The 27745-nt window shown below is 39.8% G+C and overlaps 1 protein-coding gene across 1 annotated transcript; it reads right to left on the reverse strand.

Moving 5' to 3' along the window:
* LOC109680077 (guanylate-binding protein 5-like) lies at positions 1 to 26519 on the reverse strand. Its single transcript, XM_074077857.1, is given in 10 exon segments — positions 1 to 1176; positions 2523 to 2704; positions 2999 to 3101; positions 3972 to 4184; positions 13245 to 13525; positions 16546 to 16788; positions 17122 to 17318; positions 17556 to 17665; positions 26245 to 26327; positions 26417 to 26519. Coding segments are annotated over 10 exon segments (1635 nt in total). The 3' UTR covers positions 1 to 1056.
* Between the last annotated feature and the right edge of the window lie 1226 nt (positions 26520 to 27745).

Here is a 27745-nt window from a genome sequence, read left to right on the forward strand (position 1 = left end):
AATCAATTGAAAAACAAATGTCCCATAAAACAACTTAAATGGAAGTTTTTTTTACACATGTAAGCAAGTAGTTAAAAGAGAGACAAGGTAGAGCTCTGTGTAGTGTTCCTATAATTTTGAAAACATATTTTACTGAAGTTAAAAAAATAAAGAAGCAGAAAACAAAAATATGTAACAAAGCTATGTTTCAGTTATAATTTTTAATTTCCTGAGGGAAATGCAGAGAGCCTCCTTTATAGACTTTAAACTATTGAAGAAAATAATAGCAAAGTAATACAGTTACATGTTCAAAAGTGTTTTTATAACAAAAAAATACTAAGAGATACTTTATAATGCTTTATTGAAAAAAAAATCAGCAGACTTTCACATGCAGCCACAAATAATTAAATTTAACACCATAGCAAGCTTAAAACTAAATGGGCCCTATTGGATTTTTGCCACATAATATAATATCCTTACAGGTTCTAAGGGATCATAAACATGTAACCCTGAAGTATTAAGTCCAGCATAACTTGTTTTATTAAAAATGTCCCATTTAAGTTATACCCTTGGGGAGGTGAAGGAAAAAGAAAAGGATTTTTCTTTAGCCCATGTGCCTATGACAATTTCCATGTTGGTATTTCCCATTCATCTTCTAAAGCATCTCTACTTCATCAGAAGATCATTTGCTTTCAGCTTGGAACTTCTCTACATAGATGGTTGACTGATACTGCTGAGGAGTTGGCCACTGACCATGAATAGTGGCCTCAACTCAGCTGAGAAATGCATGTGGACTCCATTATACAATTGGTGTCTGTGACAGCTTCCTGTGATAGCACATGCCCACCAGTAAGAGTAATGCCCACCTGAGCCTAGATCTTGGTCAAAACTCATCTGATGAGCCCATGTGGTTAACATTCCCTTTGTAACTTGTAATACTCTGAGACAAATATGGGAAGTTAGACAGGAGGTATTAGGACTATTAAGATGTCTGTTGTCCTGAGTTTTATAGTTTCTTGTTCTTTGTTGTCTTCAATAAAAAAAGAGTAAGAAAAGCAAGCTGTGATGTTCAGCACTTTAGAGTATGACACATGGATCATCTGATGAGTTAGTATTAGACTGTAGGAGATATACGTGCTGATTTTGAAGTCTTCTGATCTGTTCTTCATGGATCGCTTTGATTCTTTCAGCTTCTTTCTAATGGGTGATAAATATAAACTATAAATCTTTGCAAAAAAATAACAACCAGTTTCTTTCTGACCACCTAAATCATTGACTTGTCCTTACTTATTTCTATCTACAGTGGCAATGGACACCTCTCATTCATACATGTCCATCCATAAACTTCTGTAATCCCCCACCTTTTTCCAGCTCCAGGTACATCATGTCTCAATCCCTGAAATGTCTGTGACACCAGAACTCTATTCCAAGGTTCCCTCTCCTTTGTACAACACAATTTATTTGAGAAATCTTAGTCACATCTTGACTTCAATTCTCACTTACACATAAGAGAATGCTAGATGCATTTTTAAGAGAAGAGGTCTAGGTGACATCCAAAACAGAGTGTCTAGGTGACATTCAAAGTCATGTGAGGTGTCTGAGCCTTAGAGGATGGATATGATTCAGCTCACCTCACCTTTGGGAGAAGTAGAAGGAAAGATCAAGGAGACCAAAACTCACAAGTTGCCCACATTGCTCTTCAGAAAAGAACAGACCATAATGCCTGCAGGTAGACTGGTAGGCAGTGGAAGAGTTGCCTCACTCATAAAGGTGCTTGCATAGCAGCACCATACCAGGTATGCAGCAGAGGTGACACAGGAGATCCCGTTTGGCTGGGAAGGCAGTTTTGACCATTTGCTAGACTGGGTGATATTAGTATTTAGTGAACCCTCTGAACGTCACTCATTCATCTGAAAACTGGGGGTGCAATGCTTCTGCTTCACAGTGATTAAAGAGAGGAGAATGCACAGGGCATTGGACAATGGGAAATCTAAACTACTGCTGACTGAGTGCTGACCAAAGTGCTGATGAAATGAAAGGACTGGATGAAACAAATTGCAAGTTAAAGGCCGTCAGAGCAGAGATGACCAAGGGAAGGACACCAGCAAAAACAGCGACATGAAACTGATTTAACAAGGTATCTATGCTCAAGGCACAAGATTGTACAGCGATATTAACATGCTAACAGAAAAGACTACTGTGGTGCAGAAATGCCTTAGTTTTATTTAATAATTTATTGTGATTACTTTGTGCACACATCACTGTGAACACAACCATCAGTGCACTTAGTTCTGATAATAACCTTAAAAATTACGTATCACCACTGTCTCCATTCTACACAAGAGGAAAGAAAGCAAGATACAGCAGGAAAACCCTAGGTTTGGTAAAAGATGTTATTTGGATTCACACCCAGCAGTCTGGCTATAGAGTCCTTGCTCTGAGTCACAACATTAGACTTTCTCTTTCCCTTTGCTAGTGGTTCAGCTTTTGTTCTTATACAAAAGGGAGATTGAGTAAAATCCTGACGGGAAACTGATAAATACCCGAATTCATTGCTCCTGGGCCCTCTGCTGCTGTGCCAGAAAGTTTGCTCTGTTTATCTCCATTTGCCTCACTTGCTGCTGATGGAGTCTCCTTTTCTCTTCCATCTGTTGCTGATTGTACCTGCAAATTGCCTCCAACCTTTGTGCTTCAGCCTTTGCTGCCTCCACTCTCACACGTTCTGCTAAGGAGAAAGGAGAAAAGACAAATATCTTTGGCATTATTATGTCCTATCTCTATGAGCCCCCATTCTTGTTTTTTAATGTTCCAACTCAACAGATAAATTCTCTGGGGTTGTTTTTTCCCTTCCAGGTAACCATACTGCAGCTGAGGATGCCATACTCAGATATGACCTTGAGCTCAGAAGCATCTTTGCCATTCTTGCTCAAGTTTAGTGTCTTAGATGGACCAGGAAAGACTAATTTTAAATTTGTAGAACTTTCTTGTCTTTCTTACACACCTTTCATTTTCTTCTCACCTTCCTTCTCCTTTTCCTTGGTTGTGAGAGCCTGGTCTGTCTGTAGAATCGCTTCACTCACAGACTCCTTGGACTTTAGGTATTTCTGTAGAGCTTTCACAGCCTGTGAACCCCAAAACATACAGTAAGAATTGAAAAATGATAATTAACAACACTGTAAATATCTATACTTCCTTTTTCCTCCCAGTGAGTGTATTTTCCTCCCAGGAGGTGCTCAGCCTGTTCTTGAGCTGTGGAACTGTCCACTAAGCCTCTCCTGTTGCAGGTGTGGGCATGATGCTGGGCTGGACAATCAGAGGTCCTAAGGCCACTGGATGCAATGGACCTGCTCACAGGTGGAAAAATTCTGCAACTTGGGAGTTTTGAAGACTAACATGGATGTTGAGGAAGAGACACTCTCTCTCCTAAGACACAGGGCAATCAAGACTAGTTAAACTTGCACAGTTTGGTTTTGTCTATGTTGCCATGCAGAGTGGGGTTGCTTGAAATTGTCAGAAAAACAAAACAATGAAGTAGGGGGTTGGAAAGAAAAAGAAGAAAAACTATTGACATTGCTTGAGCTCTTGAACGTATCTCTACTTGAAACTAAATTAAAGCCTTTCATTTTTAGTTTATATAAGCTAATCAATTATTGCTTCTTCTTAGATTAGTTTCAATTATTGGTATTCTGTCCTGTGTAGCTCAAAAGGTCCTTTGTGGCTTATGAGCATTGATGGCTGCAATAGAAGTCTGGTGATTACAATCATGGTTCAGTTTAATCCCACATCTCTGTTAACATGTAAATCCTGTGCTACAGCATCAGTTCAGTCACATGATTTTCCCATGTGTGTTCATTCAGAGTGAAAGTAACTCCTTGGCACAGTCATAAGCTACAAAAACATCATCTCTGTGCCTGTGCACCTTTCTTCTGATATTAATGGCCTTTTAAAGAGGCCTCAGCTGTATCCCATACTGATTGATAACACTGGGATACCTGGATTCCTTTCCTGGGCTTCTGATAGTACTTTGCCTTCAACTCTTCTGTCTTCTGAAGGAAGAGGGTGTGACCTCCGGGTTTAGAATAAATCCCCTGCTTCACGGCTTCTTCTAGAGGACCAAAAATATCCTGAAGTAAGGCTGAGCAATGATCTGAAGAAGTGTCCAAGTTCTGCTTACAAATGTCATTTTGCTTAGCATGTAGCTGAGTCTTAAAGAAACAAAATGATGGGGATATTAGCAACACAACAGTATTTCTGGACATTTTTTGCAGAAAGAATCTACATTTTTTTCTAGAAACTGAGGAATATAACTAAATCTATATCCATCCCACAAAAACTGAAAAAGTTACAGGGATGATACTTTTTGAAAAATGACATTTATATTTGGTTTAGAAATTTCATGAAACTGCAACCTTGAGTTCTTATTTCTGCTATAGATGTGATCTTATGAGCATAGACCTCTAGCCTCATACTCCAATTTTAAATAAAACTTAATGTTTTATAGCATTTTTGGCTTCATTGATTTTCTACCTTTGTTGTGAAGATAGAATTGAATAATTAGCTGAAATGATACCAGCTTACTCTATCACTAATGAACTCATCAAATTTTAGTATATACAAATGGCAATTTTACTGTTTGATTAATAAAAATTAAAATTAAAGTTAATACCTTGTAAATATGAGTTTTCAAGGAAATAAGATCGATTTGAGTTTAGCCTATAGGATAGCAGGGTGAAAGTGAGAACGGTTTGATTGTGTGAAAACTTCAGAATCTATAGGGCCCAAAATACTTGTTTGCTGGTTTTCAGGATAAAAGTGATAACATGGCATATAAGTGAATATTATCATTTTCCAGTCTAGTAGGAATTGCTTTTTTTTTTTTACAAAAGGGAATTTATTGGATCAGCTCACAAGATTGGAGGCTGGGTAGTTCCACAATGGTTGTCTGCACACTGGAGAAGCAGAGAACCTGGCAGTTCTTCAGTTCAAGAATCTGAAATCCTCATAACAAGGGGTCCAAAGCAGTCCCAGTCCAAGGCTGAAGGCCTGAAAGCTCCATGAGGAGTCCCTGGTGGAAGTCCATGTTGAAAGGCTGAAGAAACTGGAGTCTGAGGTCCAGACTGATGGCAGCAGCCATGGACACACTCACTCAGGAAGAGTGGAGCTTGCACGCACTAGCTGGCTTTCTCTTCTTCCACTTTTATCCCATGGAGCCTCCAGCCTATTGCAGGGTGCTTCCCACATTCAGGATGGGTCTTTGCCCCTCAGTTTCTCTCCCACATGTCAATCCTCTCCGGAAACGCCCTCACAGATATATTGAGGAGCTTGCTTTACTGATTTAGGCAGTCCTCAATCCAGTCAAGTTGACAATCAAGGTTAACCATCACTCAGGACTCCTCTGGCTGCAGGAGGATGCACCTGGGAGATGCACTAGAGCAGTGAAGAGGGGTGGGATCAGGCATTTGGCACAGATCCCACTGGTCTTGGGCAGTGATGGGGGATACAGAGCATTCCTCCTCATCCCATGCAGCCCCTTCCTTCTCCAAGAAGCCCTTCTGCCCATGAGGCTCTGGTCCTCAGAACAGGCTCCAAGGGTTGGTTTGTGGAATGAATTTGCTCAGAAGTGCTTACTGACATTCCAACTCCCCTGACCAGGGATGGAGGAGCCCAGCCACCATGCCCACATGTATCTTCTAAGAACAGGACTTGTGGGAGAAGGGACCACAGTTTTCACAGAGCCCCAAACTAGTGAATTATTGGGACTTTGTGCAGTCAAAGCATTCCATTCCTGGTATGTAATGAAACTTACAGATTCCACCTCTGTGGGAAGAGCTCAGTCCCTTCTCCTAGCCTCAGTTTTCTTACTCGTAAAGTTGGCTGACAGTTAGACCTAGCACACTGGCAGCCAATGAGAGAAAGTTTGTGAGACAGCATTTGCCCATGGGATCTGCCTCTTTAAAAACTAATTACACTAATAACAGGTAAGTGTGTGCCCCTTTTTTAAATTTCGTTTTTCTTTTATTATTCATATGTGCATACAAGGCTTGGTTCATTTCTCCCCTCTGCCCCCACCCACTCCGCCCCCTCAATCTCCCCCCACCTCAATACCCAGCAGAAACTATTTTGCCCTTATTTCTAATTTTGTTGTAGAGAGAGTATAAGCAATAATAGGAAGGAACAAGGGTTTTTGCTGGTTGAGATAAGGATAGCTATACAGGGCATTGACTCACATTGATTTCCTGTGTGTGGGTGTTACCTTCTAGGTTAATTCTTTTTGATCTAACCTTTTCTCTAGTACCTGTTCCCCTTTTCCTATTGGCCTCAGCTGCTTTAATGTATCTGCTTTAGTTTCTCTCTGTTAAGGGGAACAAATGCTAGCTAGGTTTTTAGGTGTCTTACCTATCCTCACCCCTCCCTTGTGTGCTCTCGTTTTTATCATGTGCTCATAGTCCAATCCCCTTGTTGTGTTTGCCCTTGATCTAATGTCCACATATGAGGGAGAACATACGATTTTTGGTCTTTTGGGCCAGGCTAACCTCACTCAGAATGATGTTCTCCAATTCCATCCATTTACCAGCGAATGATAACATTTCGTTCTTCTTCATGGCTGCATAAAATTCCATTGTGTACAGACACCACATTTTCTTAATCCTTTTGTTGGTGGTTGGGGCATCTTGGCTGTTTCCATAACTTGGCTATTGTGGATAGTGCCGCAATAAACATGGATGTGCAGGTGCCTCTGGAGTAACAGTCTTTTGGGTATATCCCCAAGAGTGGTATTGCTGGATCAAATGGTAGATCGATGTCCAGCTTTTTAAGTAGCCTCCAAATTTTTTTCCAGAGTGGTTGTACTAGTCTACATTCCCACCAACAGTGTAAGAGGGTTCCTTTTTCCCCGCATCCTCGCCAGCACCTGTTGTTGGTGATGTTGCTGATGATGGCTATTCTAACAGGGGTGAGGTGGAATCTTAGTGTGGTTTTAATTTGCATTTCCTTTATTGCTAGAGATGGTGAGCATTTTTTCATGTATTTTCTGGCCATTTGAATTTCTTCTTTTGAGAAAGTTCTGTTTAGTTCACTTGCCCATTTCTTTATTGGTTCATTAGTTTTGGGAGAATGTAGTTTTTTAAGTTCCCTGTATATTCTGGTTATCAGTCCTTTGTCTGATGTATAGTTGGCAAATATTTTCTCCCACTCTATGGGTGTTCTCTTCAGTTTAGAGACCATTTCTTTTAATGAACAGAAGCTTTTTAGTTTTATGAGGTCCCATTTATCTATGCTATCTCTTAGTTGCTGTGCTGCTGGGGTTTCATTGAGAAAGTTCTTACCTATACCTACTAACTCCAGAGTATTTCCTACTCTTTCCTGTATCAACTTTAGAGTTTGGGGTCTGATATTAAGATCCTTGATCCATTTTGAGTTAATCTTGGTATAGGGTGATATACATGGATCTAGTTTCAGTTTTTTGCAGACTGCTAACCAGTTTTCCCAGCAGTTTTTGTTGAAGAGGCTGCCATTCCTCCAACGTATATTTTTAGCTCCTTTGTCAAAGACAAGTTGGTTATAGTTGTGTGGCTTCATATCTGGGTCCTCTATTCTGTTCCGCTGGTCTTCATGTCTGTTTTTGTGCCAGTACCATGCTGTTTTTATTGTTATTGCTTTGTAATATAGTTTGAAGTCAGGTATTGTGATACCTCCTGCATTGTTCTTTTGACTGAGTATTGCCTTGGCTATTCGTGGCCTCTTGTGTTTCCATATAAATTTAACAGAAGATTTTTCAATCTCTTTAATGAATGTCATTGGAGTTTTGATGGGAATTGCATTAAACATGTAGATTACTTTGGGGAGTATCGACATTTTTACTATGTTGATTCTACCAATCCATGAGCATGGGAGATCTCTCCACTTTCTATAGTCTTCCTCAATCTCTTTCTTCAGAAGTGTATAGTTTTCCTTGTAGAGGTCTTTCACATCTTTTGTTAGGTTTACACCTAGGTATTTGATTTTTTTTTGAAGCTCCTGTAAATGGAATTGTTTTCATACATTCTTTTTCAGTTTGCTCATTGTTAGTGTATAGAAATGCTAATGATTTTTCTATGTTGATTTTATATCCTGCTACCTTGCTATAGCTATTGATGATGTCTAGAAGCTTCTGAGTAGAGTTTTTTGGGTCTTTAAGGTATAGAATCATGTCGTCTGTAAATAGGGATATTTTGATAGTTTCTTTACCTATTTGTATTCCTTTTATTCCTTCTTCTTGCCTAATTGCTCTGGCTAGGAATTCCAGTACTATGTTGAATAGGAGTGGAGATAGTGGGCATCCTTGTCTGGTTCCTGATTTTAGAGGGAATGGTTTTAATTTTTCTCCATTAAGTATAATGCTGGCTGTAGGTTTGTCATATATAGCTTTTATAATGTTGAGGAACTTTCCTTCTATTCCTAGTTTTCTTAGAGCTTTCATCATGAAATGATGTTGGATCTTATCAAAGGCTTTTTCTGCATCTATTGAGATGATCAAGTGGTTTTTGTCTTTGCTTCTGTTAATATGGTTTATTACGTTTATTGATTTTTGTATGTTGAAACACCCCTGCATCCCTGGGATGAAGCCTACTTGGTCGTGGTGAATAATCTTTTTGATGTGTTGCTGAATTCGGTTTGCCATTATTTTGTTGAGGATTTTTGCGTCAATGTTCATTAAGGAGATTGGCCTATAGTTCTCCTTTTTGGAGGTGTCTTTGCCTGGTTTTGGGATAAGTGTAATACTGGCTTCATAAAATGTGTTTGGCAGTTTTCCTTCCCTTTCTATTTGGTGGAACAGTTTAAGGAGGGTTGGTATCAGTTCTTCTTTAAAGGTCTGATAGAATTCAGCAGAGAATCCATCAGGTCCTGGACTTTTCTTTTTGGGGAGACTCTTGATTGCTGCTTTAATTTCATTTTGTGTTATAGGTCTATTCAGGTGATTAATTTCCTCTTGGTTCAGTTTTGGATGATCATATGTATCTAGAAATCTGTCCATTTCCTTGAGATTTTCAAATTTATTTGAATATAGGTTCTCAAAGTAGTCTCTGATGATTTCCTGGACTCCCATGGTGTTTGTTGTTATCTCCCCTTTTGCATTCCTAATTCTACTAATTTGGGTTTTTTCTCTCCTCATTTTAATCAGGTTTGCCAGGGGTCTATCGATCTTGTTTATTTTTTCAAAGAACCAACTTTTTGTTTCATTCTTTGTATGGTTTTTTTGGTTTCTATTTCGTTGATTTCAGCTCTTATTTTTATTATTTCTCTCCTTCTATTTGTTTTGGGATTTGCTTGTTCTTGTTTTTCTAGGAGTTTGAGATGTATCATTAGGTCATTGACTTGGGATCTTTCAATCTTTTTAATATATGCACTCATGGCTATAAACTTTCTTCTCAAGACCGCCTTAGCTGTGTCCCATAGGTTCCGGTAGGTTGTGTTTTCATTTTCATTGACTTCCAGGAACTTTTTAATTTCCTCTTTTATTGCATCGATGATCCACTCTTCATTAAGTAATGAGTTATTTAGTTTCCCGCTGTTTGCATGTTTTTTGTCTTTACTTTTGTTGTTGAGTTCTACTTTTACTGCATTGTGGTCAGATAGTATGCACGGTATTATTTCTATTTTCTTATATTTGCTGAGGCTTGATTTGTGCCCTAGGTTATGATCTATTTTGGAGAAGGTTCCATGGGCTGCTGAGAAGAATGCATATTGTGTAGAGGTTGGATGAAATGTTCTGTAGACATCTACTAGGTCCATTTGATCTATTGCATATTTTAGATCTTGGATTTCTTTATTGAGTTTTTGTTTGGATGACCTATCTATTGATGATAATGGGGTGTTAAAGTCTCCCACAACCACTGTGTTGGAGCTAATATATGCTTTTAGGTCTTTCAGGGTATGTTTGATGAAATTGGGTGTGTTGACATTGGGTGCATACAGATTGATGATTATTATTTCCTTTTGGTCGATTTCCCCTTTTATTAGTATGGAATGTCCTTCTTTATCTCGTTTGATCAATGTAGGTTTGAAGTCTACTTTGTCAGAGATAAGTATTGCTACTCCTGCCTGTTTTCGGGGGCCATTGGCTTGGTAAACCTTCTTCCAGCCTTTCATCCTAAGCATATGCTTACTTCTGTCGGTGAGATGAATCTCCTGTAAGCGAAAAATTGTTGGATCTTTTTTAATCCATTTTGTCAAACAGTGTCTTTTGATGGGTGAATTAAGTCCATTAACATTAAGTGTTAGTACTGATAGGTATGTGGTGATTCCTGCCATTTAGTTGTCTTAGTTGTTTGAAGGTTTGATTGTGTGTGCCTAACTTGATGTTACTCTCTACTGTCTTGCTTTTTCTTATCCTTTGGTTTGGTGCTGTCTGCCTTTTTATGGTTAAGTTGGGTGTCACTTTCTGTGTGCAGGATCCCTTGCAGAATCTTCTGTAATGGTGGCTTTGTGGTCACATATTGTTTTAGTTTCTGCTTATCATGGAAGACTTTTATTGCTCCATCTATTTTGAATGATAGCTTTGCTGGGTAGAGTATCCTGGGGTTGAAGTTATTTTCATTCAGTGCCCGGAAGATCTCACCCCACACTCTTCTTGCTTTTAATGTTTCTGTTGAGAAGTCTGCTGTGATTTTGATGGGTTTACCTTTGTATGTTACTTGTTTTTTCTCTCTTACAGCCTTCAATATTCTTTCCTTAGTTTCTGAACTTGTTGTTTTAATGATGATATGTCGTGGAGTAGTTCTATTTTGATCTGGTCTGTTTGGTGTCCTGGAGGCCTCTTGCATTTGTATGGGAATATCTTTCTCTACATTTGGGAAATTTTCCATCATTATTTTGTTGAATATATTATGCATTCCCTTCACTTGCACCTCTTCTCCTTCTTCGATGCCCATGATTCTTAAGTTTGGTCTTTTGATGGAGTTAGTGAGTTCTTGCATTTTCTTTTCACAGGTCTTGAGTTGTTTAATTAATAGTTCTTCGGTTTTTTCCTTTAATTACCATTTCATCTTCAAGTTCTGAGATTCTGTCTTCTGTTTGTTCTATTCTGTTGGATTGGCCTTCCATTTTGTTTTGCAGTTCTGTTTCGTTTTTTCTGAGGTTTTCCATGTCCTGGCAGTTTTCTTCTTTAATGTTGTCTATTTTTGTACTGATTCATTTATCCGTTTATTCATTGTGTTCTCTCTTTCACTTTGGTGTTTATACAGTGCTTCTATGGTTTCCTTTATTTCTTCTTTTGCTTTTTCAAATTCTCTATTTTTATTGTCTTGGAATTTCTTGAGTGTCTCTTGTACATTTTGGTTGACCCTATCCAGTATCATCTCTATAAAATTCTCATTGAGTACTTGTAGTATGTCTTCTTTTAAATTATTCTTGTGGGCTTCATTGGGTCCTTTGGCATAGTTTATCTTCATTTTGTTGGAGTCTGGCTCTGAGTTTCTGTTCTCTTCATTCCCCTCTGGTTCCTGTACTAATTTTTTGCTGTGGGGAAACTGGTTTCCCTGTTTTTTCTGTCTTCCCATCATTGTCCTTGGTGTTGTTACTGTCCCTGTACTGTGTGTAATTAAGTATTTTCTAGCTTGTAATAATAACAATGGTAATATTTAGAATGGAAGGGTGAGCTGAGATGGAAAGCAAGAAGTTAAAGAAAAGGGGAAAACAAATATACAGACAAGAGGGAGAAAGCAGAACAAGGTATCAGACAAGAGAGTTTCAAAGGTATAAACAGGGAGTGTTAGTGTACTAATCGACAGTAAGCTGAGCAGACATTAGAGAGACAGAGAGAGGATTGAAAATCAAAGATAAAAAAATAAAAAATAAGTAAATGAAAGAAATATCTATATAAAAATGAATTAAAATAAAATGGAAAATAGAAAATTAAAAAAAAAAAACCAAAAAACTTCCAAGTTTATATGCAATGTAGTTTCCGTCTTAATTTGGGTGTCCGTCTCAATCTCCAGTCCTGGAGTTGGTGCCTCAGATGTTGTTCTGTAGTTGTCTCATCAAAGCGGATGCATAAAGTAGAACAAAACTACACCCTCACACACACACACACACACACACACACACACACACACACACACAAAAGCCCCACCAAGTGTCTCAAGTTCAAATGCAATACAGTTTCAGTAAGTTTTTTGGCTTGCAGGTGTAATTCGGTTGTTCTCTCATCAAAGGTAGGGAGAAAAAGAAAAAAAAGCGTCTGGAGACAGTTCCGAGAGTGGTATCTGCAACTGTGGCTTGCGGCCTGCTGCTCTCAGCCTGTAGCTGGCGGCGTTATTTATGCAGATCTCTGGGGTGAGCTAGCACTCACCTGGTCCCACAGGCTTTGTTTGCTCAGAGTTCTCCTGTGCGGGAGTCTCTGCTACAGGCTTTCCCCTTTCCAAGCACTGGGAAAGGTGACACTGCCCCCACGTTGTCAGGCCTGCGTGTTTATTTACAGTTCATGTGGGAGGTGGGTCTTCCCCCCTCTCCTCTGAAGTTTCCACCCACTGCCGCTTTCAGAAGCTTTCCTGCTCCTGCTTACTGGGCGTTGCTGCTGCTCCTGCTGGCTGCCTTGTTTATTTACAGTTCACGTGGGAAGTGGGTCTTCCCTCCTCTCCTGTGGAGTTTTCCTCCCTCCACCACTCTCACAAGCTTCCCCGCTCCTGGTTGCTGGGCGCGTGCCCCGCTCCCGCCTGAGGCTCTCTGGCCCACCTGGCTTGTTTATTTACAGTCCCGGGAAGGGTTCCCTTCCCCCAATCTTCAGCGCTCAGGGCGCCCCACCCTCTTTCCAGCATGTCTTAACTGTTCTTATTGCTTATTACTCAGTTCCTCTTTTTTTCCCAGGTGGAGGTCAGTCTGTCCAGGGGGCTATGCTGCTCTGGCCCAGGCTTGTCTGTGGGGGTACCACGGTACCGCGAAGCTCACCTGGTCCGCATCTTCCCACGCCGTATGGGCGCCGGCCACTGGCAGCCCCGGGGGCCCTCCTCGTTTCTCCGTTTAACGTGAAGTGGAGATTCTCTGTACCGGCTGGAGATGTGGAGGGGTCAAAGTTATGCCTTTTCTCGGTGATTATGCCTGCAACGTGTGTCTCCAGCGTCTCTCCAAGATTTTACTATAGGAGGGTCGCTTTCTGCTTCCTACCTCTAGCCGCCATCTTGGAATCCCCTGTTGGAATTGCTTTTTAAAATTAGTCTTATTTTACCATACAGCAATATTTTGCCTGCTACCAAACCTAATACCAAGAAAATAGAACAAAAAATAATTACTTCTAATTCTTTCTGGAAACTTTGGTCCTCATCTTTGAAAGAATTCTTCCTGAAGATTTCTATGGCCTCTCTCTCACAGGCCCTTTGCAGGTCCAGCAGCTCCTGGAGGGTTTCTGTGCGTAACTGCACCTTCTGATCCATCTTCTGCTTATAGTGGTCCATGGCCTTTTGCACCGCAACTGTGTTCTCTACCTGTACCAAGGCCTGGACTGCATTCTCCATGCAGGGCAGATCCCCACTGTTGATGGCATTGATGTAGGTTAGCACCAGGTTCTCCAGACCTATATAAAGAGAAGGCATGCTTTTGTTATTTGCAGAGAAAGAGTCAGTGATGTATACTTCTGAGAATATTAACAATGCATTGCCTGAAACTTTTCAGTATTCTGGGTAGTATTCAAATTGCAAGACAAGTTTCATTGTGATAATATTTGATTAAATAGTCATGTCTTTCCTTCTTTGGGAGAAGAGACAGTGCTCAAAGAAGAACAAAGGGGAAATCTCAAGATGTATGAATTGCCCACACTTCACCCTTCTTCATGGAGAACTAAGGAGGTGTTACAAAAGTCATGCATATATAAACTAACAGAAGCAAAAACAAAAACCACATGATCATCTCAAAAGATGCAGAAAAAGACTTTGATAAATTTCAATATACTTTCACAATAAAAGCTCTGATGAAACTAAGAATAGAAAGAATGGACTTCAACGGAATAAAGGCTATATAAGACAAGCCTATATCCAACAGCATAGAAATGGGGAAAAAACTGACAATATTCCCTTTAATTTCAGGAATAAGACAAGGGTGTTCACTCTCTCCTGTTATTCAACATAGTACTGGAATTCCTAGCCAGAGAAATAAGACAGGAAGAAGAAATTCAAATTGAAAAGGAAGTAGTCAAAGTATCCCTATCTGCAAACAACATGATCTTATACCTAAAATATCCAAAAACCTCCAAGACACCATAAACAGTTTCACCAAAGTTGCAGGATACAAAATTAATCTACAAAAATCAGTAGCCTATCTATATACCAATAATGAACAGACTGAGAAAGAATATAGGAAAATCATTCCATTTACAATAGCCTCAAAAAAAATAAAATACCTTGGGATAAATTTAACAAAAGATGTGAAAGATCTTTAGGCATAGGCAATGACTTCCTCAATAGAACTCAAATGGCTCAGCAACTAAGAAAGAGAATTGACAAATGGGACTACATGAAATTACAAAGCTTCTGCACAAAAAAGAAATGGTTTCTAAATTGAAGAGGCTTCCCACAGAATGGGAGAACATCTTTGCCAGCTATACATCAGACAAGGGTTTGATAACCAGAATATACAGGTAGTTCAAAAAACTAAACTCCCCAAAATTCAATGACCCAGTGAAGAAATGGGCAAAAGAACTGAACGGAGCTTTCTCAAAGGAAGAAGCCCAAATGGCTGAAAAACATGAAAACATACTCAATATCCTTGGCCATAAAGACAAACAAATCAAAACCATGTTATGATTCTGCTTCACTCCTGCTAGAATGGCTACTATCAAGAACAGAAACAATAGAAATGTTGGCAAGGATGTGGAGAAAAAGAATCCTCATACACTGCTGGTAGAAAAGTAAATTAGTACAAAACAGTATGAAGGGTCCTCAAAAAAACTAAAAGCATTACCACCATAAGATCTAGCAATTTCACTCTTAGTGAAATTATATATCTGAAGGAATGTAAGTCAGGTTACAACAAAGGTACCTGCACAGCTATGTTTATTAAAGCATTATTCACAATAGCTGAGCTATGGAAACAGCCAAAATGCCCCACTACTGAAGAATGGATTAAGAAAATATGGTACTTACACACAATGGAATTTTATTCACCCACAAAGAAGAATGAAATTTTTTCATTTGCAGATAAATGGATGGACTGGAGAACATCATCTTAAGTGAAGTTAGCCAGGCTCAGAAAGCCAAAAGCTGCATGTTTTCTCTTATATGCAGAATATAGACCTAATACAAATGTAGTAATATTATGAAAACAGAACAGGCTAAGGGAGGTCACAAACGAGATGGGGAGGGTAAAAGAAGAAAGTTAAGGTGAATATGGGTGATGTAGTCTAGATACAAGAAAGAATATAGAATTTTTACACTGGTTGAAACACCCATAAGAAAGGGATTAGAGTAGAAAGAAGAAAAATAGAGGAAATGAACCAAATCAGGTTATAATACATATATAGATCAAAGTGCCACAAGGAAACTCCCTGTGTAGCTATCTTAAACAAGCAAAAGCATGATTTTTTTTGCAAAATCAGAGAAAAAGAAGGTGGAACAGGTCCTCCCTTGGGTGGGGGGGATAATTACCAGTGAGAGTGGGAAGGACGACATGGGGAAAGGGTTTAAGAGGGTGGATATAGGGAAATACTGTGTAAACATGAATGTAAATGGAAAAAAACATCCCTGTTGAAACTATTTCTTGAATGGGAGTGGATAAAGGAGAATGGTGGAGGTGGTAAATTCAAGTATGATATAGTTAAGAACCTTTGTAAATGCTACAATGTACCCTTACTTAGCACAACATAAAGCAGAATAATAAAACATGTATATTCATTTGTTCAGAAGGCTAAAGGCCTTTGCCTCTTTAATCTTCCCTTCTTTCCCTCTTTCTCAGCTTTTCATTTTCTTCAGAATTTCCCTTTCTCCCTATTTTATTCTGGTGAGGGTGGTATGAAATGTATTCTGTCCTGTAAAAGGGAAAATTGAAGAGTTTAGTCAAGTATCCTCATTATTTGTTGGAACTCCCCTGTTTTACTTATCAGTTTACAGAGAGGGAGGCAAATTCCCTCTAGAATAGAAGAATTATTTACTGAGTTCTGAGATACAAAGGGTTTTCAGGAAAAAATAAAGCAAGAAATTTGCTTACACATCTTGTAGATTCTAGACAATTTGGGTCTTAGTTCAATATTTATATTAATCAATTTCTATTTCTAAAGGGAACTTGTGTGCTTTGCTTACCTTAAGTCTGTGACATATAATAAGAATTTACTATATTTGTTGAACAAATTTTATCAACTTGTGTGGATCACTTATGGATAAAACTTCTTTAACTTGATCTTACTTTTATTTTGGTCCTTTGAAGGCATTACTAAAAGCAACACTACAAATATATTTAATATCCACTATAACTTTATAAACCTGGTACCTATGATTTACATGGTGGTAATTCCTTATGCATTCATCAACACTGCTATAACAAGGAGATTCCTGTTTCTCTCTTTCTTTACATTCAGCTGGAAGAAAATTCTTAAAAGGAACTCATGAGGGCCATTGACTTTGATGTCTCCTGGAAGAGTCTTGGTCTTGGAATGACTGAAGATGTAGGAACAGAACTCTGACACTTGCTGCACAAATTCAGGATCCAGCTCATCATCATACAGTGTTTCAAGCTGGGCAAGCTTCTTCCAGTGAGTGGGTGAATCAAAGATAAAGCATTTCTTTACTGGAAAGAATTTCTGTATACACAGACAGGGCAAGTTGAAATTTTGAATTTTTTTATTTTTACCTGGAAAAGGAAAAATAGGATTTACTTAGTATAGAATTTACATTCACTTTAATCTATTGACATTAAATAAATTTCCTTTCTCCTGATGTTACTTAGTTTATTGTGTTTATAAGCCTCAGAGAAAGGAAAAAAGGAAAGAAATTTACTTCAAGAACAGAGGAATAGTACAATTTAATATTGAATTTATTAGTTCATTCTAAATTGATAATATTATTTACTTTATAGGAGATCTGGATGGGTAAATATGGAAAATGATACATTTAGCTGCCTACTTAAATGAGGTCATTTCTTGGGTCACTTTTCTCTCTCTTTCTAAAACTGAAGAGCTATTACCTGGTTTCAGCCTCAGTGAATTCTCCAGGTATTCATCTGCTGTGATGAGCTGTCCATCTGTTTCCAGGCCTAGGTAGAAATCTCGCAGAGTCCATACTAGGTCTGGAAAGAAGCTTGCAAAGTCAGCATCATCTTCAATCCCATCAAAGTCAGGGGAGTTTCTTGTCCCGAGCAGATCTGTCAGCTCTGTCATGTTGCTAAGATGTAATTGAGGAAAACTGGAAGAAGTAGAACTGCATCTTACCCATGTTGTACCCCAGGTTTCCCTAAACTTTTACTTCCCTGTACCACTTAGCCAACTCAACATTTTCTCATCAGCACATGAGGGCTAATGTGTACTCCCTCCATTTTCATTTATATAATTCACAGTCTACAGATGTACTGCTAGTGAGTTTTCTCTAGCTTTGATGCCATTCTGGACCACAGAAGGATACTGCAGAAGGTAAATAGCTCCCTGTTCAATTTTGTTCATGGTGTTGTAAACAAAAGTGCTGCTCAGAAGGATTGCCAGTGCGAAGATTTTGGTGTCATTCTTCTCATCAACCTAGGAGCCAGAAGATAAGTCATGTTCCAAGGCATTCCCAGTGAACAATAATTAAAAATAGGATCTTGACTTACAAGTCTGAAATAACAAAAATGACCATATGGATCTTCCTTCCTTCCTTCCTTTTTTTTTTCTCTCTCTCTCTGTCTCTCTCTTTCTCACTTTCTCTCTCTTACTCATCCTTTTTTTGGTGATACTGGGGTTTAACTCAGGCCATGGTGTTTGCTGGGCAACTCTGCTGCTACTTAAGCAACACCTCCAGCCCTTCCTGTAGGATATTTTTCAGATGCAGATTTATACCTTTTTGCCTGGGTCTGCCTTGGACTGCAATGTTTCTATATATGCTTCGCTTATAACTAGGATTACAGGTATGCACCACCATGTCTGGCTTATTAGGTGAGATGTGTTCTCACTAACTTTTTGCCCAGATTGGCTTTGAACCTCAACTCTCCTGATCTCTACCTCCTGAGTAGCTGGTATTATAGGCATGGGCCACCTTGCCTGTCCATACAGACCAACTTTGTATAGTTTGCTAATTGTAATTTTATAGTGATCCATACATTGTTCACACTCTTGTCTCTCTTACAACTATTGTTAGATATTTGCAACATGCATAGTCAAACTAATGGAGAAACTGGAATACCTTAAAAAAAAGTTTTCCAGGGACTAAAACAAAATTGGCCTAAATACTCAATACATATATCTATTTTATTGAATAATTATTGTTGGAGCCAGGAGTGGGACCCTGCCTGTTTGAGTTGGCATTTGGCCTTGTGAGAAAACTCCAAGGAACTGAGGCAAAGGCCTCAGAACCAGACTGTGCCTGTGTGATTTGGCATCTGGCCTTGTGATTTTGGATTATAAAGATGTGAGAACCTTGCAGTGACAATAATTAGCTAGAAAGACAAAGATGAGCCAAATCTATAAGCAGATATGGGGGTCTTATAAAGTGTTTTGCCTTGATGTCACTATTGGGGAGGGAACTAATTTGTCTTCAGTTTTTAAATTCATCTCAAATAACATTAGCACTATGTATCCATATTAATAATAATATTTTACCCATCACCACATGGTTCTGGAGAGCATCTTTAATGCTTTTAGAAGTGCCAACCCTGCTTTGCATACTAATGTGTTTGAGTCACATACATACTCTTATTCTGCCATTCGTAACTCAATCTGTGATACACATTCAGGCTGCATCTTCTGTGACTCAGAGCCCTATAACTTTTGTAAGTAAAAAATAATGCAAGTATGGAACAAAACCCATATGAAAATGCACACTTGTCCTTGTGGTAAGCTAGGCTTGATTTCCAATCCCAGCCCTGCAACTAGCTAACTGTATATTATTGGCATTTCATTCAACATTTCAGTCTAGTCTTGAAAAATGGAAGTAAATAAATATGTATTTATATCAGTGTACCTGCTGGCTTAGAAGATTAGGGCTTCAGGAGAAAAGTACAAAGAAGAAAGCTGATAAGAAACGTAAGAGAAAATGCTCAGAAGTGTAGTTACGGAGTTTTTTGGAAAAAAAAATCTCTTTTCAACCACATGAGTTTAGCTTAGGTTTTATGTTCTGTTGTTATTTGCTTTTGCTTTCTTTTGTGTAGCTTTGTGTTTGAGTTTGGAGGAAAAGGAAAAGGTGTTTATCAAGGAGATTGATGGAAATCTATTAAGTATGAGGAGCATGAAGCATTTGCCATGGTAAATTACAATAACTGACCATATTTAACCCAGGAGAGACAGAGGAGTAGTAGAGAACAAATTCAACAGAAAAGGGTTAACAAGTGAGTGAATGCCAGGAAGGAAAAAACCAAAGACTTTCTAAAGGAAGAGGACCACCTTCAAGGAACTACCTATGGCTTAAACTATGTTACTTTTTCTGTGAAACTTCTTCATTGTTTACTCTGAGTTTCAACTTTTTCTGTTTCCTTTTGCTTTGTCTTTAACAATGTCAGCAAGCTGGTTATACTACAACTCATTCATTGTTCTTTCTCATGAACATAAAACAATCATGGCTCTGAACTTTCAGGCTGCAGTTTGAAGCAGCTTAATGAGGTTTTTATCACAGACAAAGGTAAATGCCAGTTATGAATCCCACAGGTCATACAATGGCAATGGGAAAAACAGATTTAAGACACTTAAGATTCTCATTTTATTCCCAGCCCATGCTTGTGTCTAAATTGGCAAGAGGCAAAAGCAGCCAGCACTTAAACTCTGCTGCAGGTCTGATTAACACACAGTTGGGAATCCTAGCTCTGATACAGCTCAGCAGGTTAAGCTCCATTCTATCCTGATTGAATCTTTTTAAAACTAACTGAATCTCAAAATCTTTGCCTACCCTTGCCACATCTTACCTTAACAACAAGATCAAGCTCAGAGATCTTTTAAAAGCTTGTAGAAAGCTGTTTGAAGAGGGCTTTGTAAGAATTCTAGCAGTTGTACCTTAGTTCAGCTGTGATGGGTTCTGATATGAATCTTCATCCAATCCTAAGGACTTCCTTTCTCCCTTCCATGCCCTTCACCCCCTTGCAGATAACTTGATCAGTAAATACAAGCAAGCCAGAATCAAGGGGTTTTCTAAAAGTTCACACAGTAAACTGAAAGTAAGAAGCAAATTCAGCAAACAGGTAGTTATTAAGGGGATTTCCTGAGTGTTGCCTGGTTGGATGCATTTGGCCTGATTTTCCAGAACTGCATGTTGTTACTGAAAGAGAGCTTTGACATCTTTTGCAATGTTGCCAAGTGCCTGTTAGTTTTCTTCCATTTGGAAGCACACACGCTTTGAGTGAACACCTCACATACTTTTGAGGACTAATTTTCTGAAAGGTCACAATGTGTTCACAGAGAAAGGCTATCTCATCTGTCTTCCTGTTTGAGATGTTAACAATGAATATCATTACCTATGGTAAAACATTTATTGTTCTAAACCACTATATTTGAGGATAATTTTTAAAGTGCAGTATATAACCAGAACATTAGTGGTTGTAATTTATCCTGATTGCAATGAAAAACTAGTTACTTTGGCATTGTGGAGGAATGGAGGTGCATAGTGGATGCCCAGGGAATTACTTGTGGTCCATGTTCAGCTAAAACAGCAACAACCTCAGTTAAACAAAATCAACAGTCCTCAAAAGGTTCCCGTGGAACTGAATATCTGTGTCACAGCAGTGTCCCACTGATACCCAATTCTCTTATCAACTTTCTTTCTTTTCCTACTAACTCTATCCCACATGCCTGCACTCTGTGACCATGTTCTCAAGTAGACCTGCAAACAACCCTTCTTTTCAGGAGTTACAATTTATTTTTCCGTTATTCATATCAGAATACATTTCATTGTTCTAGAAACATATAATTTTAAAATGTTTGTTTCCTCTTTGCATTATCTTGACACTTTTATGAAAGACATTATATGTTTGGATCTACACATGATCTATATTGCAATGAAACATGTCTGTGATTCCAAAAATATCACATTATTTTGGTTACAGATGTTTCAGATTAAATCATATGTATGATATGCACAAGATTATATATATATATACATATATATATATATATATGTATGCATTGGTCTATACAATATTGGCATATACAATATATATATATATATTGGTCTTTTATGCCTTGTCCTTGCTACATTGTCTTCGAAGACCCAGTGTTTTAAATCCTAGCTACATGGGAGGCAGAAATGGGTGGATTGAAGTTCAATGCTATCACAGACAACATCAGTGAGACTCAGAAAATATGCTGTGCATGGTCTCACATGCCTACAACTCAGCCATGGGGGTGGCACAAATAGAAGAACTGAAGTCCAGGCCATCCCTAGGCAAAAAGAAAGAAGACTGCAGCTAAAAATTAAACTAAAGCGAAATGGCTAGAGGTTTGGCTCAACTGATGAAGTGGTTGCCTATCAAGTGCAAGGGCCTGAGTTCAAACCCCAATATTACTGAAAAATTTTAATGCAAAAACTAGTTTTTGTATAATGCAGTTATTTATTTATTTTGATGGGACTGGGATTTAAACTGAGGGATTCACACTTGTAAAACAATTGCTGTAACACTTGAGCCATGCCTTCAGTCCGCTTTACTAGTGTTATTTGGGAAATGGGGACTTGTGAACTATTTGCTGGCCTTGAACTGCAATCCTCCTCCTCTCAGCCTCCAATGTAGCTAAATTACAGGTGTGAATCACTGATGCCTGGCTATAATGAAGATAGTTTTAAATATTGAAAGCATGAGTTACTCAAATACATGCAGAATGACAATAAATCATCAGGAGATTTTCAGTGTGGAATTTCAGAACAAATGCTTGATCACTTGCCCTACTGGTTGTAATGTCAATTACTTATACTTTGTGCATCATACTAGCTCATGCTCCAATACTGCTTTCCAAGAAAATTGTTGGCATTTTTCATGCCTCTTCTGGAAATAATAGATCTGCTAATGAGAATGCACACAGGCTTTCAGTCTCATACTTTGCTTTCATCGAGGCAGAAAGACAGGCAGGATAGTGGGAAGCAGTATAGAGAATGAAGGGAATGATTCCAGCTCTGTTCTGATTATAAGTTATATTGTTGGAGAAAATGCATATTTGGCTTTTTCCACTTTAATCTGAATTGAAAAAAGTGGCAAAATATAGGGAATTAGGATTTTGTTTACCAAGTCTTCATTGTTCTGGAAACTTCATTGCAAAGGAGCCAGCTTTGTAGCCTGGTTCTGTGATATTTTGGTTGAATCTAGCCCTTGTCTATTTGTACATTAAGTCTTTCACTGGCATGAATACATCTTCTAACATCTAGTTTAATTTCTCCTTTCTTATTTTCCCCAGTCCAGGATTTTATTTCCTTCCTTCAACCAAAAAAAAAAGTACTTATGGAGCACATGATACAGAGAATTGCTGAGCAAGATGGTGGCAACATCCAGATGGACCTCACTTCACAGAGCTTTGTGTGATGAGTACACAAGATGTTTTTATTACAGGGAAAGAAGTGTACGGATCTTATGTCACAGCTGGAGGCTAAAGATACAATGCAATTGGCCAAGTTGAAGGGCATTGGGCTTGCACAAAAGGGGCTCCCTCCTTACTTATGGCAACCAATTGAAGATGTTTGCATTGCAGTCAATGTCAAATGGTCAGATGTTGGTAATATTTGGAGAACTGCTATCTACAACAGATGTAAACCTCAGAGAAAGCTACACATCAGGCTTGTGTGGCTAGATATAGCTCACTGCATTGAGGAGTGACTGATAGTCACTATGCATAATCAGTTCCCTGTCTCAAATACAAGCAGCAGAGTTCAAACCTTGGATAGGACCTGTAAAACAGGCAAAAGTGTATTTCCTTTCATAACATTCAAAGGGTGCATCCACAGTGTCCTCCCTGGATTTTCAGCACTAGGGATGCTAAGATGGATTTTATCCATATTTCCCCTATGTGGAGGTGCCTTCAAACTCTGGCAAACCTTGGAGATGATAGTCCAGAAGTGAAGCAACGATGTCTGGCCAAGCCAAGTAGACTTGCACTGCTACAAGATCTGCATGGGGGAACTGACCAGGCACTGAACTGTGAAGAGAGGTCCCACCTTTCAGGGACTGACTCCATATTGTTACCCTTGAGTTCTGTAAGTTTGCTTTTGCCAACCTGGTCAACACTATAAAGTGCTTAAAATCTTAGGATGTGGATAGAGTAGTTATATATTTAGTTATTTTTATTTTAATACTTTTGGGGGGTTTTGCACTGTAAAATGATTCTTTTACTATATCTAGAAGAACATTTTTCAAAAATTAGCAGAGGTATTAGAAAAATCTCATTTCTGAACAAAAATATATCAGTTTAAATCATAAATTGCAAGTGTCTTCAACTATGACAATACTTTAAAGCTAAATAGAATAAAAATAGTTTAGTTGACATCCAAGAGCAAGGACATTTGTCACAGTTATGTATCTTTGATTACTAAATGAGATTATTCTTTTTAGGAAGTGAAAATATTTGCTAGCTAGACTTAATGGATAATTTAGCATTAAGTGCTGAAATTTGAGTATGCACTAAGATTTGACTCAGTATGTGTTTCTGATGGCTTCATATGTGGGTTCTGCAAAACATTTGTTTTTATGGGGCAGAAGGATGATAAATGATATGGATGGAATTTTATTCTCTGAAAAAAGCAATAGAAAAGAGAGAAATAATTGACTATTTAATTTTGGAACTGGGGTTTGAACTCAGGGTTTCACATTTGTTAGGCAGTCACTTTACCACTTGAGCCATACTTCCATCCTTTTTAGTTTTAATCATTTTTCTATATGGTCTCATGCTTTTTTCCCATACTGACCTCATACTGCAAGCCTTCTATCTACACCTCCCACCTAACTGGTATTACAAGTGTGAACCACCATAACTCACTGTTCTTTGAGATGGGTACACACTAGCTTTATGCCCAGGCTGACTTCAAACCATCATCTTCTCATGTCTGCCTCTTAAATAGTTGGGATTAGAGGTGTGAGTCACTATGCCTGGCACCAGTGTTTTCTTTATTTTTAACTTATCTGTTGAAAACACCACAGGGAAACAGAAAAATGATAACAAAATCATCACAACCACCAACAAAATACTGGGCAGATACTAAAAAGATTTAAGTCAATACGTTTTGAAATTTCAGCTCAGTAACAACAAGTTCTAGGGAAGCAATATATATTTTCATTCTATACTGTCAGAAGCTTTACTTTGTACATATGTAACTTTCATAATTAAAAAAAATTAGGAACAAAGAAATTAGGTTTAAGAAGTAGTATAGGCTAATTCTACTGTTACGCTCAGTATTTCCTCCTTAACACATTCATATGTGCATGAATATTTTGTAGGAATATAAACATACATGACTATGTACATAGATATGGATGAATAGGTAGCTGTGCATAATTGTACATTACAAAGGTCTGAGAAAATTTACAATAAATTATTCACCACAGTAACATAGGCAGTGCATAAGCATGGGTGGGGATTGAGGGGCTTGGGAATGGTTGTTTTGGTCCTTTTTAACTAATTATCTTTGTGGTACAGGGCTTTAAATTCAGGGCTTTATACTTGCTAAGCATGATCTTTATCACTGGACACATGCCACAAGCCCTTTAAGCTTTATGTTGTTTTTCTGATATGGTCTCATACAGATATCCCACACACACTCACAAAACGCTGAAATTAGGGATCTACTAATTGTTATCTTGGGTGTGAATTGCTTCCACTCTATCGAGTTAATTACAACGGTGAGCAAGACAAGAACTCATTGAACATCACATAGCTTTTTTCATTGCATCTGTCGCCACCATATTAATGATAGATTTTGATTCAAGGAGACTTCTACTGGCTTACGCAGCAGGTATCCTCAGTGAGTGTGAGAAATTTGGGAGTATGAGAAGGCATGAGAAAAAGCCAAGAACTTAATACGTGAAGATACAACAAATATTAAAAGCAAAGACAAATGAAGACACACTCACACAAAGGCAGACAGACAGGCACACAAGCACATACACGAACACACGCAAACACACACACACACGCGCACGCGCGCGCGTACACACACACACACACACACACACACACACACACACACACACACAAACACGGGCACGAACACGCACGCACACAAAAACCCAGGAACCCTGCCTGTATTCAAGGCATGACGAATCTAACCTGCAATGGCTGAAATCCCGGCCTGAAGCTATGAGGGGACACTTTCAGCTCTCAAGAAATATCAAGCTTAGAAGAACATGCAAAGTGACACAAAAGTTCGTGGACAGAAGACATACTACCACCTTCAGGCCAATGAAAAACTAAAGCCTAACCTAGAATCAAGGCCTCAATCCATCACCTGAATTCCAATCATTGTGTTGGGCCGATGATGCACGGACACACATGCATCACGGTAGTCTGATATACACGGGCCATATGCAGGGCTCGGCCTGACGTAACTCCAGCCTGAATGCCGCAGACAGCTGCTCCTCCCGCTTGAATCATGCGGCAAGCATCCTGAGGCACCTCCCGCCTGACCCCCGCCGCGCGCATCCGGATGCACCTCCCACCTGACCTCCACCGCGGGCATCCGGACGCACCTCCCGTCTGACCCCCACAGCCCAGTGCACCGCTCGTCTGACCCCACTGCCCACAACCCGATGCACCTCAGCCTGACCCCCGCCGCGCCCATCCCAAAGCACCTCCCGCCTGATCTACACCTCACGCAGCCAGACACTCCTCCTGCCTAACCCACACAGCCTGCAGCCCAACGCACCTCCCACCTGACCCAGCCGCCCGCTGACCCTGGCAACCCTACGCACGGCATGCCTGACCCCCGCTGTCCACAGCCCGACTCACTGCAAGCCCGATCCCCGCCACCCGCAACACGACGCACCTCCCGCCTGACCCCCGCCGCCCGCAGCCAGACCCACTACCTGACTCCCCCCGCCATGCCCGCAGCCCGACACATCTCCTGCCTGACCCCGCGACCTGACTCAATGTCCTGCCTGACCCCCCCCCCCCCCACACACACACACACGGCTCCTATCTCCCCCTTCCTGCCCCGTCCTCACCGCCCGGGTCAGGGGGACGCTCCTCTGATAGGAGGAGGGACCTGCCACTGCCAAGCCCTGCTCCAGAGTGCCGCCGTCCCACGCTGATCACCTTCCCCACTTTCGAGTCTGCCCCAGCTGGCTTGTGGGGCGAGCGCTGCCTGGCTGTAGGGCCGACACAGCTAGCCAAGGCCTGCCAGTGGGCGTGGAGTCCGTGCAGAGGCCCTGCCCTTCTTGAGTTTCCGGCGTAGGCGCTGCCCCAGCGCGCCCCCTGCCGGCCCCCTGCCAGCAACCATGCTGCAGTTGCTTTGCAGTGGACAAAGTTCAGTGTTTACTTATCCCGTTCTCTAGTGCACTTTATGCCCCTGCCCGAGCAGGGATGCTGGCAGCAGCCTGAGACTCCAGCACTGGGGCCCTGCTTGCCCCCAGCGCCCGGTTCCGCGCATGCAGGAGGCGGAGAGAGTGGACCCTCAGCTGGCCCTAGCCCTGTACCATGGCCACATCCCCAGGAACCCAGGGGCTCATCCCTTGAAGACTCCACCTCACTGGTCTGTCTGCAAGTCCTCCAAAGACGTCATCCTTCTCCAAAGCAACTTGATTTGCTGCTTGTGCAATAAGCCACAGTATTTCTTGCTGTCCCCTCCTGAGTAGCTGTGATTATAGGAATGAAGAACCAGAGTTGGCTCTTCCACTTTTAGTTGTCTCTTTGTGATAAACAAGCCTATTTCTCCTGTTACTAAATATTTAGAAAACGTGTGTGTTGCAAAAATATTATTTAATATTTTTAAATGAAATGGAAGGGTGGAATACTACAAATTCAACTAGCAGAAGAGAACTTTTTGCACAGGTAAGGTTTGACCTGCATGAATTTAATCGCTATTTCTTTATATTGTTAGCCATTTTATATATTCACTTCACTTATTTGAAATTATCAAAGTAATGTGCTATTAGCAAGTTCACACATTGCAAGTACAGCTGAATGCCCTCTCAAGTCTGACTCTCTTTAACCCCAGACCTCATAGAAAAAGAATTCAGTGCATTTGCATGTGTGTATTTTAAGCTAGTAAAATGTGTTTATTTTCTCTTTGACACAACCTCCTATGGTCATGTAGACTTTCCCCTCCTTTGTCATGACTGTTGTATGATTTTTGAAAATGGCTGTCCCACAGTGCAGTTGGTCCTGTCCCACTGATGAGTGCTTCCAGCTTTTCATGATTGCAGATGATCCTTGAGGATGTCTCTTGTATATGCTCAAGTGTTTCCCCGGGGTTTGTGGCAAAAAGAGGAGTTGCGGGATATTAAAGTTACATACATTTAAATTTTAATAGATGCTTCTGAGTTGCTTATACTTATTTTAACTGTGAATGCTAGTGTCTTTCAAAGACATAAGGGGAAGATATACATATGACAGGCATAAGAATAATTATGCATGAGAATTTAGAACAAGACAGTATAAGAACCATTACAGCTTTTGTCTTGTTATTTTGTTCTTATTTTGTGGTTGGTACTCAGGGCCATGTGC

This window comes from Castor canadensis, chromosome 6 (genome assembly GCF_047511655.1).
Source record: "Castor canadensis chromosome 6, mCasCan1.hap1v2, whole genome shotgun sequence".
Classification (NCBI taxonomy): domain Eukaryota; kingdom Metazoa; phylum Chordata; class Mammalia; order Rodentia; family Castoridae; genus Castor; species Castor canadensis.